The following is a 14,177-nucleotide window of genomic DNA, read 5'->3' as shown; positions in this document are numbered from 1 at the left end:
GTTGCTTGTAGTAATCTCTCATGATCTTTTGCTTTTCTGCAGTGTCCGTTGTTACTTGTCCTTTTTCATTTCTAATTCTATTGATTTCAGTCTTCTCCCTTTTTTTCTTGATGAGTCTGGCTAATGGTTTATCAATTTTGTTTTTCTTCTTGAAGAACCAGCTTTTAGTTTTATTGATCTTTTCTATTGTTTCCTTCATTTCTTTTTCATTTATTTCTGATCTGATCTTTATGATTTCTTTCCTTCTGCTAAATTTGGAGGTTTTTTGTTCTTCTTTCTCTAATTGCTTTAGGTGCAAGGTTAGGTTGTTTATTCGAGATGTTTCCTGTTTCTTAAGGTAGGATTGTATTGTTATAAACTTCCCTCTTAGAACTGCTTTTGCTGCATCCCATAGGTTTTGGGTTGTCATGTCTCCATTGTCATTTGTTTCTAGGAATTTTCTGATTTCCTCTTTGATTTCTTCAGTGATCACTTCATTGTTAAGTAGTGTATTGTTTAGCCTCCATGTGTTTGTATTTTTTACAGATCTTTTCCTGTAATTGATATCTAGTCTCATAGCATTGTGGTTGGAAAAGATACTTGTTACAATTTAAATTTTCTTAAATTTACCAAGGCTTAATTTGTGACCCATGATATGATCTATCCTGGAGAATGTTCCATGAGCACTTGAGAAAAATGTGTATTCTGTTGTTTTTGGATGGAATGTCCTATAAATATCACTTAAGTCCATCTTGTTTAATGTATCTTTTAAAGCTTGTGTTTCCTTATTTATTTTCATTTTGGATGATCTGTCCATAGGTGAAAGTGGGGGTGTTAAAGCCCCCTACTATGCCTGTGTTACTGTTGATTTCCCATTTTATGGCTGTTAGTATTTGCCATATGTATTGAGGTGCTCCTATGTTGGGTGCATAAATATTTTCAGTTGTTATATCTTCTTCTTGGATCAATCCCTTGATCATTATGTAGTGTCCTTCTTTGTCTCTTCTAATAGTCTTTATTTTAAAGTCTATTTTTTATGATATGAGAATTGCTACTCCAGCTTTCTTTTGGTTTCCATTTGCATGGAATGTCTTTTTCCATCCCCTTACTTTGAGTCTGTATGTGTCTCTAGGTCTGAAGTGCATCTCTTGTAGACAGCATATATATGGGTCTTGTTTTTGTATCCATTCAGCCAGTCTTTGTCTTTTGGTGGGAGCATTTCATCCATTCACATTTAAGGTAGTTATCGATATGTATGTTCCTATTCCCATTTTCTTAATTGTTTTGGGTTTGTTATTATAGGTCTTTTCCTTCTGTTGTGTTTCTTGCCTAGAGAAGTTCCTTTAGCATTTGTTGTAAAGCTGGTTTGGTGGTCCTGAACTCTCAGGTTTTGCTTGTCTGTAAAGTTTTTAATTTCTCCATCAAATCTGCATAAGATCCTTGTTGGGTAGAGTAATCTTGGTTGTAGGTTTTTCTTCTTCATCACTTTAAATATATCCTGCCCATCCCTTCTGGCTTGTAGAGTTTCTGCTGAAAGATCAGCTGTTAACCTTATGGGGATTCCCTTGTGTGTTATTTATTGTTTTTCCCTTGCTGCTTTTAATATGTTTTCTTTGTGTTTAATTTTTCATAGTTTGATTAATATGTATCTTGTTGTGTTTCTCCTTGGATTTAACCTGTATGGGACTCTCTGTGCTTCCTGGACTTGATTCACTATTTCCTTTCCCATATTAGGGAAGTTTTCAACTGTAATCTCTTCAAATATTTTCTCAGTCCCTTTCTTTTTCTCTTCTTCTTCTGGAACCCCTATTATTCGAATGTTGGTGTATTTAATGTTGTCCCAGAGGTCTCTGAGACTGCCCTCAGTTCTTTTCATTCTTTTTCCTTTATTCTGCTCTGCAGTAGTTATTTCCACTATTTTATCTTCCAGGTCACTTATCCGTTCTTCTGCCTCAGTTATTCTGCTATTGATCCCATCTAGAGTATTTTAAATTTCATTTTGTGTGTTGTTCATTGTTGCTTGTTTCATCTTCAGTTCTTCTAGGTCCTTGTTAAATGTTTCTTTCATTTTCTCTATTCTATTTCCAAGATTTTGGATCATCTTTACTATCATTATTCTGAATTCTTTTTCAGGTAGACTGCCTATTTCCTCTTCTTTTGTTAGTTCTGGTGGGTTTTTATCTTGCTCCTTCATCTGCTGTGTGTTTTTCTGTCTTCTCATTTTGCTTATCTTACTGTGTTTGTGGTCTCCTTTCTGCAGGCTACAGGTTTGTAGTTCCCGTTGTTTTTGGTGTCTGTTCCCAGTGGCTAAAGTTGGTTCAGTGGGTTGTGTAGGCTTCCTGGTGGAGGGAACTAGTGCCTGTGTTCTGGTGGATGAGGCTGGATCTTGTCTTTCTGGTGGGCAGGTCCACGTCTGGTGGTGTGTTTTGGGGTGTCTGTGGACTTATTATGATTTTAGGCAGCCTCTCTGCTAATGGGTGGGGTTGTGTTCCTGTCTTGCTAGTTGTTTGGCATAGGGTGTCCAACACTGTAGCTTGCTGGTTGTTGACTGAAGCTGGGTGCTGGTGTTGAGATGGAGATCTCTGGGAGATTTTCGCAGTTTTATATTACATGTAGCTGGGAGGTCTCTTGTGGACCAGTGTCCTGAAGTTGGCTCTCCCACCTCAGAGGCACACACTGACTCCTGGCTGCAGCACCAAGAGCCTTTCATCCACATGGCTCAGAATAAGAAGGAGAAAAGGTAGAAAGACAGAAAGACAGAAAGAAAGAAAGAAAGAAAGAAGAAAGAAAGAAAGAGTAAGATAAAATAAAGTTATTAAAATAGAAAATAATTATTAAGAAAAAATTTTTTTTAAGTTAAAAAAAAAAGGACGGATAGAACCCTTGGACACATGGTGAAAGCAGAGCTATACAGACACTTCTCACACAGAAGCATACACATGCACACTCACAAAAAGAGGAAAGGGGGAAAAAAGAATAAATCTTGCTCTCAAGGTCCACCTCCTCAATTTGGGATGATTCGTTGTCTATTCAGGTATTCCACAGATGCAGCGTACATCAAGTTGATTGTGGAGATTTAATCCACTGCTCCTGAGGCTGCTGAGAGAGATTTCCCTTTCTCTTCTTTGTTCGCGCAGCTTCCGGGGCTCAGCTTTGATTTGGCCCCACCTCTGCGTGTAGGCTGCCAGAGCGCGTCTGTTCTTCGCTCAGGCAGGACGGGGTTAAAGGAGCCGCTGATTCGGGGACTCTGGCTCACTCAGGCCGGGGGGAGGGAGGGGCTCGATGTGGGTCGACCGGTGTGACGTTGCACCAGCCTGAGGCGCGCCGTGCGTTCTCCCGGGGAAGTTGTCCCTGGATCCCGGACCCTGGCAGTGGCGGGCTGCACAGGCTCCCTGGAAGGGAGGTGTGGATAGTGACCTGTGCTCGCACACAGGCTTCTTGGTGGCGGCAGCAGCAGCCTTAGCGTCTCATGCCTGTCTCTGGGGTCCGCGCTGTTAGCCGCGGCTTGCCCCCGTCTCTGGAGCTCCTTTAAGCATCGCTCTTAATCCCCTCTCCTCACACACCAGGAAGGGTAAGCTGTGACAAAGCGAAAGAGAGGCATGGACATATATACACTACCAAACGTAAGGTAGATAGATAGTGGGAAGCAGCCGCATAGCACAGGGAGATCAGCTCGGTGCTTTGTGACCGCCTGGAGGGGTGGGATAGGGAGGGTGGGAGGGAGGGAGACGCAAGAGGGAAGGGATATAGGATCAGATGTATATGTATGACTGATTCACTTTGTTATAAAGCAGAAACTAATAAAAAAAATAAAAATAAAAATAAAAAAGAGGGAAGAAAATTTCTCTTGCCTGTTCGGCAGGTCCAGATCTTCTCCTGGAATCCCTCCTGGGTAGCCATGGTGCACTAACCCCTTCAGGGTGTGTTCACGCTGCCAGTCTCTCCCTGCAATCGAACCGAAGCCCGCACCTCAGCTCCCAGCCCCGCCTGCCTCGGCGCGTGAGCAGACAAGACTCTCGGGCTGGTGAGTGCCGGTCGGCACTGATCCTCTGTGCGGGAATCTCTCCGCTTTGCCCTCCGCACCCGTGTTGCTGCGCTCTCCTCTGCGGCTCTGAAGCTTCCCCTCCGCCACCCGCAGTCTCCGCCCGCGAAGGGGCTCCTAGTGTGTGGAAACCTTTCCTCCTTCACAGCTCCTTCCCACTGGTGCAGGTCCCGTCCCTATTCTTTTGTCTCTGTTTTTTCTTTTTTCTTTTTCCCTACCCAGGTATGTGGGGAGTTTCTTGCCTTTTGGGGGGTCTGAGGTCTTCTTTCAGCGTTCAGTATGTGTTCTGTAGGAGTTGTTCCACGTGTAGATGTATTTCTGATGTATCTGTGGGGAGGAAGGTGATCTCTGCGTCTTACTCTTCTGCCATCTTCCTCGAAGTCCCAGAATCATGTCTTATTTAGAGTTTCTCCCCTAGACAAAGACTCACATTTCTCTTAAAGTCAATGTCATCAGTAACGGCCTGTGCTAATATAGCAGCCACTAACCACATGTGGTTATTATTATGATTGCTATTATTGATGATGATATTGCTGTCATTTACTACTAATACTTATTTTTAAAGTGAGACAAATGAAACAAGATTAAATATTTAATATGCAAGTTAAAAGGATTCTAAAATAGATATCAGGCTTGGCAATTTTGTTATATCAATTGTTTTTTTATTGTCTGTAGCCTAGGATGGTGAAATTACTACCAAATATTGTGAAAATATTTATGTAACCCCACTCCCTTGTAAATAAAAACAGTAATAGTGCCTTAAAACCACTACAGTATTGTAATCATTTGAATTGTCAATGATAGAATTAATGATTGGGAGTTCAGTTCACTTCCAAGGCTCACTTTCACCTAAATTTGAACTCTGAGAAGAAAAATATGTTCTTCTAAAGACATATGAGATAGTATTACAGTAAATTTAGGGTGTGGGGGAAAATACATTAATAGTATATATAACATTTTTCATTTTTTTAAAAGTACCTAACAAAATCTAATTATTATTTATATTAGATATTCTGAGATATGATACCTACATTTACCTTTTGTTATTTTAATTGTAGGACTGAAGTGGGATATTGGAAGATGAATTTTGCCCTTTGCGGATTTCTCCTTTAGGGTGATAGGTTAATAATTTAAGTAGTTGTGTTTGAACCTTTAAAAGAAGAGTTAAACCAGGGATTCACATCTTTACTTATCAAGTCAAAAGACTTCTGTAATATGATTATATTCTCACCTTGTAATGAAATATAAAAGCAGTATCACTGACATCTATCTCTAGAAGCTTCAAGAACATACAGTTTGTTGGATTCTTCCTCTTAAAAGTGGTATAATCATTTAAGCTTCAGGTTGAAAGAAACCTGAAATGTCATTCCTAGCACATATTTCTGTCATCATTTGTAAATAAAAATGAAAGCCTTGACAAATTGGTTAAAATACATATCAAATTCTCTCAGGAGCAGTTCCTTCACATTGAAGTATATAGTAACTTCAAATAAAATGGGCTACTTTTGATTACAGCTTCTCTTTCTAAGTGGAATAAGCAGAATGATGGTGCAATTATTTTTTCAGTTAGAGAAACTTCAGTAACCATTGGCACCCTAGGCACATGTTCCAGGAAAAAAATATGAGAATCAGTTGTTCCAAACCCATTTTAGAATGATGGCTTGTACTCTCTTTCCTACCCCCACTCCTTCAGATTTTGTGTAGTCTGACCAATATTTCTCTTATTTTTTTGCTTGGAAATGTGCGTTAATACCTAAGATAATTTGTTATCTGTTTAGTGTTGAATCTCTCAGTATGTTTTCAATGCATGTTTCTAAGACCCTCCATCCTCAGAAAAATTGCTTCTTATAGATGACTTCTTATCATGAATAAATTAAATTGTATTCATCAGAATAAAAAGTTTTATGTTTAGAATAGCAAGAGAGATAGCTGCCTTTTCTACTTCTGACTCACCATGTAACAGTGGTACTAGTAATTAAAATTTATAGTCAATATGTAAAATAAAACTAATAGTAATAATAAGGGTAAAAGAAAACAACTGTATATGAAAAGGAAGTAAGGAAGGTAGAATGTGTTTTTTGGATAAGGAAAGGTATGAAGGCCATTTTTTTGCTTGGTTTTGGGTTTTTGGTGGGTTTTTTGTTGTTGTGTATTGGGTTTGGGGATTTTTTTGCTTTTTTGTTTTGGTAAGGGAGAAAAAGTAATTTTTTCCTAACTAAAATGATTGTTCCAGAGTAAGAAAGCAAAAAAAAAAAAAAAAAAAAAAAAGATAGGACAAAAGCTGAATGGATATAGAAAGGTACAGAGATTTGTGGAAAAGAAGTTTTATGTGTGAGTTTAAAGCTGGCTAAAATTGAATAGGTTTATTTATAAGTGTTTTTAAAAAGAGTTCAAAACTAGGATTTAATTTTCTGTCCATTAAAAGGCACAAAAATTCTTAGATTATTGGTCTGCTTTTAATAAAAGATTATAAAATGTTTATCATTACCTTTAATATAATCTGCCTAGGAAACAATGATTCTGTGTCTTATGAAAATAGTTCCTCTGTAGTTGGTAGTGTTTGGTGATCGTTTTATAATATATACAAATGTAGAATACGTGGCTATTGAACACTTGAAATATGACTAGTCTGAGATGGGCTGTAAGTGTAAAATGTGCTAGATTTCAAAGATAAATTATAAAAAAAAAGAATGCACACTATCTCATTAATATAAAAAAATAAAACCAAATGGAACCAACCTTGAAAATTTCCTGAGCAGACAAGACCAGTTTAGTCATACAAGCAAACCTTAGTTTAGCTTATTTTGTGAGACTGACTTGACCTGGGTCATTTCTTGCTTGTGTCTCTGAAAAACCATAAGCAAAACTTAAACTGTTACCCAAAATTGAAATGAGGTAACAATTAACTGATTCCCTACCATTACCATTTAAGAAAATTCTAGGGCAGATCAGATGGCACACAGTGTCTGGTAATCACACTTTTAATGATGCTAAGAATGCCCAGTAGATTCAGTAATGAATAACTGATATTTAAAAAAAATAACTTGCTGAATTCAGTGAAGTTGCAGGATACAAAATCAATATATAGAAATCTGTTGCATTTCTATGCATTAGTAATGAACTACCAGAAAGAGAAATTAAGAAAACTATCCCATTTACAATTGCATCGAAAAGAATAAAATAATTATGAATAAATTTAACCAAAGAGGTGAAATTCTCTGACCACAGAGTAAGCAAACTTTCTTTAAAAGTAAAGTTAAGCTTCCTATCTGTGGGAATTTTTCTAGGTCTGGAGTTGGCAGTTCTGTTCAGGTGGGAAATGTGAAAAGGAAAGTGCAAATATATTTCTAAGAAGGTCTTTGCTAAGGACGGTCACATGTTATCTCAAGAGGAATGAGTGGAATATATAACTAAGACAAAAATCTAATCTTGTCCCCATAAACCAACACCTGTGTTTTGAGGATAAGCAGGTATATATTTTCCATAGGGCATAAGTTGTGATTCTTTATCTTTGTATTTTTTAGGATCTAATTCGGATATTTTGGATTTACACATGGAATATGAAAATAATTGTTCCTGAAGGGGAGGCTTGTTTAGGGTATGATCATCCAAAGTTTTTATTGAGGTGGCACAGGTTTATGAGGCAATGACTGCCATATTTTATGTGGGTTATTAGGAGGCCTCTGGTAATTACTATTGCCTGATTCTATATTATCACCCCAATACCCATATTCCCCCATTTGTTAAAAATGACTATTTTTTTTAAACTTCCATCATTTGGCAAAGACTAGTATTTTGTTTTACTAATTTATTTGTTATATTTGGTGTGTTGGGTCTTCGTTTCTGTGCGAGTGCTTTCTCTAGTGTGGCAAGCGGGGGCCACTCTTCATCGCGGTGCGCGGGCCTTTCACTGTCGCAGCCTCTCTTGTTGCGGAGCACAGGCTCCAGACGCGCAGGCTCAGTAGTTGTGGCTCACAGGCCTAGTTGCTCCGTGGCATGTGGGATCCTCCCAGACCAGGGCTCGAACCTGTGTCCCCTGCATTAGCAGGCAGATTCTCAACCACTGCTCCACCAGGGAAGCCCTAAAAAGGACAATTTTTAGAGCAGTTATAGATTCACAGCAAAATTGATAGGAAGGTACAGAGATTTCCCATATTCCCACTTCCCTTTACACATGTATAGTTTCTCTGTTATCAGCATCACTGACCAGAGTGGTACACATGTTACAATTGATGATCCTAAACTGATGAATTATAATTACCCAAAGTCCATAGTTTATATTAAGTTTCACTCATGGTATTGTACATTTATGGATTTGTACAAATGTGTAATGACATGTATGCACCACTATAGTATCATACATAGTATTTTCATCGCCCTAAAAATCTTCTGTGCTCCATCTATTCATCCCTCCCCACACCCTAAACCCTGGCAACCACTGATCTTTTTACTGTGCCTAGTTTTGCCTTTTCTAGAATGTCATATAGTTGAAAACATACAATATATAGTCTTTTCCATTGGCTTCTTTCACTTAGTAACTTGTATTTAAGGTTCTTCTGTGTCTTTTCATGGCTTAATAGCTCATTTCTTTTAGTATTAAATATTATTCCATTATCTGGTCAACCACAGTTTATTTACCCATTCACCAACTGAAGCACGTCTTGGTTGTTTCCAGGTTTTGGCAATTATGAATAAAGCTGCTAGAAACATTAATGTGCAGGTTTTGTGTAGAGATAAAATTTTAATTCCTTGGGTAAATACCAAGGAGCACAATTGCTGGATCATATGATGAATATGTTTAGTTTCGGAAGAAAAAGCAAAACTATTTTCCAAAGTGGCAGTACTGTTTTGCATCCTACCAGCAATGCATGAGAGTTTCTGTTGCTTCACATCCTCTCCAGCATTTAGTGTTGTCAGTGTTCCAGATTTTGACCATTTTAATAGGTGTGTAGTGATATTGTTGCTTTAATTTGCATTCCCCCAGTGATATACGATGTGGAGCATCTTTTCATATGCCTATTTGCCATCTGTATATCTCCTTAGGTGAGGTGTCTCTTAAGGTCTCTGGCCCATATTTTAATCAGGTTGTTTGTTTTCTTATTGTTGAGCTTCAGTGTTCTTTGTAGATTTTGGATAACTGTCCTTTTACAGATGTGTCTTTTGCAAAGATTTTCTTTCAGTCTGTGGCTTATCTTCACTCCCCAATATTTTAAGACCAGAGACTTTGTAGTAAAAGGAAAACTACAGTCTGAAGTGCCAACTCTGTAGAGAACCTTTCTTAGATGCTGTGAAGGAAAAGGTGGAAGGCTGTATGTTGATTCCTATCTCAGTCTAGCTTGAAAGAAAATGCATATTAACATGAAAAGGAAAGTAGAGAGCAATTGTGGTGTTTAATTCTGTGTCCAGTGCCATTGGGTATTAAGAGTTCACAGTGGAGGGAAAGATTGAAGTTGACTGAGGTAGAAGTGGGAATCTTTGTGGAAATTGAACTTAATCTGCTTGACCTTGAAAGCTAGTTAGTTCTTCAACAGTGAGATAGGTGAGAAATGACACTCCATCTGAGAAACATAATTCAGTGTTACAAAACTTTCGGTTTATATCATAGAAGAAAAAACTTTGATTATGCTCTAGATTTAGATCCTGAATATTCTCAGATCTGTGACGGGTTTTCTTTACCTTGAGTGACTAGGACTATAAATCCTTCGTGGTTCCAAGTGGTACTGTTAGTAGCAGATGGCTGGCTTCTGTGTCTCACATCATATCTAAAAAGAATAGATTAGCCCAGCATATTTGCATCCAGATAAGTGTATTATAACACTTTAAAATATTACACTTTGCCATTTAAAAAGCATATATAGTATATTTTTCAAACTTATGGAATATTTGCCTTATATTTGATTAGGTAATTCCACCTTGTTAATGATCTGAACTGTAAAAATATACCTTTTTTTCACTTTTAATGTCAGTGACCTATTCTAGTTTTTTTAATCCCTCCTCTGATTTTACAGTAATAATATATTAGTGCAATCCTCAAAGCATGCAACACGTATGTTATCATTGTATGGAGGCATTTTTGAGCGCTGATGATTTAAAATTTCCCATTGTAAATGCTTTCAAAAGCATTAGACTATGTTGATAGATTTGAAGATAGCTGCTGTTGTTTACAGAATTATTTTCTATTTAGCTGGGGTCACCTATGTATCTAAGTCATCATATGTGAAATTTGGGTCATTAATTTGACCTTGTAATGATTGATTTCTGTACTAGTCCAGGCTCCATTGCAAATGATCTAAATTCAGATTTAAGCAAAAATATAAAGTGGGGGGATGGAGAGGATATAGTATCACACAGCTGAAAGGTCTATGGGTTAATTTAATTTCAGGCACAGTTGAATCTAGATGCTCAAATGATGTTTTCAGGTCTATTTCTATTCTGCTTAGCTCTGCTGGATTCAACTTGATTTTAGTTACAGGCACACTTTCTTCACTTGGAGGTGAAGTCAAGGCACTCATGCCTAGGAGAGAGGAGGTTGTTGCCCATAGGATTGGCACTTTGACCTGGCAAAGCAGGGGCTGATTCTGAAAGGAACGAGTGTTGGGCTAACAAACAAGTTAAAGCTACCACAGCAGGACCAATGGTTGGTCTTGGACACAATTACCAATGTTCATGAAAATTGTCTTGGTTGGCATTCATCTTCTTTTGTACATTACAAAGCACTAAGCTTAACAAATGGCTAGGAGGAAGCCTATTTGCTTTTTTCTAAACCAAAATCAGATGCCATCTTTCGACTCATAGACAAATTATAAACTGATTTTAAAGCATGTTTTCCTAGCAGTCCTAGTATGAATATTTTCTATAGTCCTTCTTGGGCAAATCAATTAAATATACCTACCCCTCAGTTTCCTTATCTGTTTCAAGAATACTAATGCAGTTCGACTGACTAAGCTCTGAGGTCATTTCTATTTCAAAGAATATGTGATTCAGTGATTCTTTTACAAAACTGATTACAGGTTTTTTTTTTTTGGAATATATATATTGATTGGAAACAGTAATTGCTCTCAAAAAGCTAAATTCAATAAATCTTTCTGCAGTTATGGAAATGTACTATGTGGATATTAAGCACTTGAAATGTGATTGATGTGACTGAGAAAATGAATTTTTAATTTGATTCCATTTAAGCTAATTTTGATTTAAATTAAAATAGCCACAGCTCTAGAATTATCAACTTATTTAAACCAGATTTTTGAGAAATGATTGACATTAAAAATAAAACAAAATTTATAAGCTGTGCAAGGAATTTCAAAGCAGCAATTTCCCATTTTCTTTTCAGTCCCCTGCACATAGCTATTCAAGCTACGACTCGGGCAAAAATGAGAGTGTAGACCGAGGTGCTGAGGACCTGTCTCTAAACAGGGGAGATGAGGATGAAGATGACCACGATGACCACGAAGATTCTGAGAAAGTTAACGAGACAGATGGCGTTGAGGCCGAGCGGCTGAAAGCTTTTAATGTGAGTCTTGCCACCCTACCATTATGGCTCAATTTTTACCACTTCACTTTCATGTTGTTGCTTGTTGGTAACCGTGGCTACTTTAGAGACATGTTTGTTTAATTTACAGAAGGATTTAAAAAGTACATGAAACACTCTTAGCCAACCAGACACCAAAATTTCTGTGCTTTGTTTAGAATTTTAAAGCCAAATGTGAGCTGAAAACTGCACTTGTGCTGTGTGAGTATGCATGTTTACCTAGCGGATGAAGGGAGCCTCAGCTTATCCCTTGGAAGCGTCTGCCCGTCATCCGTTATTTTGTTTGCTTTCCCAGCTTATCTAATTATGCATGAAAAAAGAGTCAATTGTTTGTTTTCTGAGATTAGTATACTGTGCAGTGTAGCAATGTAAACAGTCATATTATTAATAGAGAATTTTATGGGGTGCTTAATCGTCACAGTCTACTGTTATTTCTTGATTTTTTTCTATGCAATAGTCTATACTTTTCTGTCTGTCTGTCTGTCTGCCTTTCTCTCTCTCTTTCTCTCCCTATTTTTTAACCCAACCATTTAGAAAGTCTGTAAAGGGTGTTTGCTTAAAATTTCTGGCTTTCCATTGCAAAGTTCTCCAGTGCATAAACCAGACAAGAGTATTTTCCTATCAGTAATCAAGACAGGAAGCTAGGAACAGCAGAGAGCAGCCCTCCAAACCCTTCTCCTCTGTCTCCCTCTTGCCAACAGATGTTTGTCAGGCTGTTTGTAGATGAAAACTTGGACCGAATGGTCCCAATCTCTAAGCAGCCCAAAGAAAAGATCCAGGCTATCATTGACTCATGCAGGCGACAATTCCCTGAGTATCAAGAGCGTGCCCGAAAACGCATACGTACTTACCTCAAGTCCTGCAGGCGGATGAAAAGAAGTGGTTTTGAGATGGTGAGTTTTGAATTAAAACACAGCCCTAGATTCCATCCAAATCCCACATGTAACCATGACACAATTTTTTTTTCATCTTAGTGTCTTTTTAATTTTTTCCATAACGTCAGGTCCAAGGGGTTTTTGTTTGCTTGTGTGTTTTTTCTCCTTTTCATCTTCCTGAAGTATTTATCCCCTTTGTTGATTCAATAAGACATACCTCGTGAGATCAGTGCTCCCAAGCCTAGGTACCATGTCCTAGGAATTGAGGGTCATGTGAGTGAACAGCAGTGAGAGCCAGCGTCTCATTCTTGTGTGTTTCCTTTCTGTTACTGCTAAAGCAGATCTAAGGTTATTCAAGTCTTGAACTGAAGCACCAGTCGTTGCTTTAGACGGCCTGTGAGAATGACTTTCTCTGGGACAAAAGGAAATGGATGGATCCATCTAAGTAATACTATTTTCATACCAACAGTTAACAAATAGCAGGCCTTGAAAATAAAGGTCAGGGAATGAAAATCCTTATGTGAAAAATAAGGCTTTTGTGTACTCAGTATATTTGTGTGCTTGTCTCGTGGATGGTTAACATGAGTGTTTAGATTCAGCTGGGTTTTTTATAGATGGATGGTATTATGCCAGTGTTAGATTTTTACGGGCAGAAATTAGATATCAGTGTTATTTGACCTTTATTCTATCTCACCTTGATGGAATTGTTATACCTAGAAGTAGTTTTTACAATGTATTTTAAAACTTTCTTTATATTTTTATGTATTTGAGTGGATATGTATTAGAAATTTTCTGAAACTATTTTCATTGTACTTTTGAGAAGGCTCCATAAAAGCCAAGATTCTCCGTGCTTGTGATTGGTGCCTCCAATTTATTAGGTGTGATGGAACAGGGGTTGGTATAGATATAGGAGAGGTTTCAGAGTATGCCAATAGGAGAAATAGTTTTCCAGATATAAATGAAGTGAATAACAAGTAATACCTCCTATATTATCTATTTTTCTACAATGGCTTATAAAAATATCTTTGATATTTTTAAAAGAAAAACGACTGTTTCTTATAGAGAGGCAGTTTGCCAAGATGGTCACTAACACAAGGCTCGGTCCCTGGAGAGCTTGGTCTGGAGTTCAGGATCCACCAGTTTGTAGCTATGTGACCCAGGCAATGTACTTCAACTTTCTGAGCTCAGGTCCCTACTCTGGAAATGAGAATAATTCCTAACTTATAGTGCTGACAGGATTATATAAATTGTCATGTAAAGCTCAACAAGTCATTTCTGACACATAGTAACCACTCAATAAATCTGAACTCTGAAAATATAATCAACCAAATATTATTTAATCCATCGTCTGAAAAAAGCTACCCAAAATATTTGTATTATAAAATCACAGAACACTACATTTAAGAATTTGCTTACTTCTTAGAATAACTATATTGAAGTTGGAGTTTGTTGTGCCTAAGTTATTTTAAAATAAAATAACATAGCTGTGCCTGATGAAATTAAATTATGACAGTCGAGGTGGTATGGTATAAGAGAGGAGAGATTGCTTGAAGAAAATACAGCTACTTCCCCCATTATTGAATTGTTTAAAAGTTATTGCCACCCAATAGGAGAAAGATGACAGACAAAAAGGATATCTAACCAGGAATAAAAGCACAGAATCCTGGCTTTGACATCAGTTCATCATCAAATTGGCAGTTGATGTAAAATCCCAATAGAAACTAAGTATGTCTCATTCAGTGCACAATGCACG

General features: G+C 37.5%; 1 protein-coding gene across 6 annotated transcripts in view; it reads left to right on the top strand.

The window, feature by feature from the left end:
* The window catches only part of NOL4 (nucleolar protein 4), a 406,054-nt gene that overhangs the window by 296,130 nt on the left and 95,747 nt on the right, over positions 1–14,177 (top strand). For 4 of the 6 annotated variants that reach the window (XM_060118818.1, XM_060118817.1, XM_060118816.1 and 1 more), the window contains one exon: positions 11,352–11,531. In XM_060118818.1, coding sequence (XP_059974801.1) covers positions 11,352–11,531 — 180 coding nt within the window. Of the gene's footprint in view, positions 1–11,351; positions 11,532–12,250; positions 12,443–14,177 lie in introns of all 6 variants that reach the window. The other 2 variants (XM_060118814.1, XM_060118813.1) reach the window with 1 other exon arrangement.

The sequence above is a fragment of the Mesoplodon densirostris genome, chromosome 15, assembly GCF_025265405.1.
Source record: "Mesoplodon densirostris isolate mMesDen1 chromosome 15, mMesDen1 primary haplotype, whole genome shotgun sequence".
Lineage (NCBI taxonomy): Eukaryota > Metazoa > Chordata > Mammalia > Artiodactyla > Ziphiidae > Mesoplodon > Mesoplodon densirostris.
Note: the sequence above shows the minus strand (reverse complement) of the source record. Positions and strands in the feature narration are given on the sequence as shown.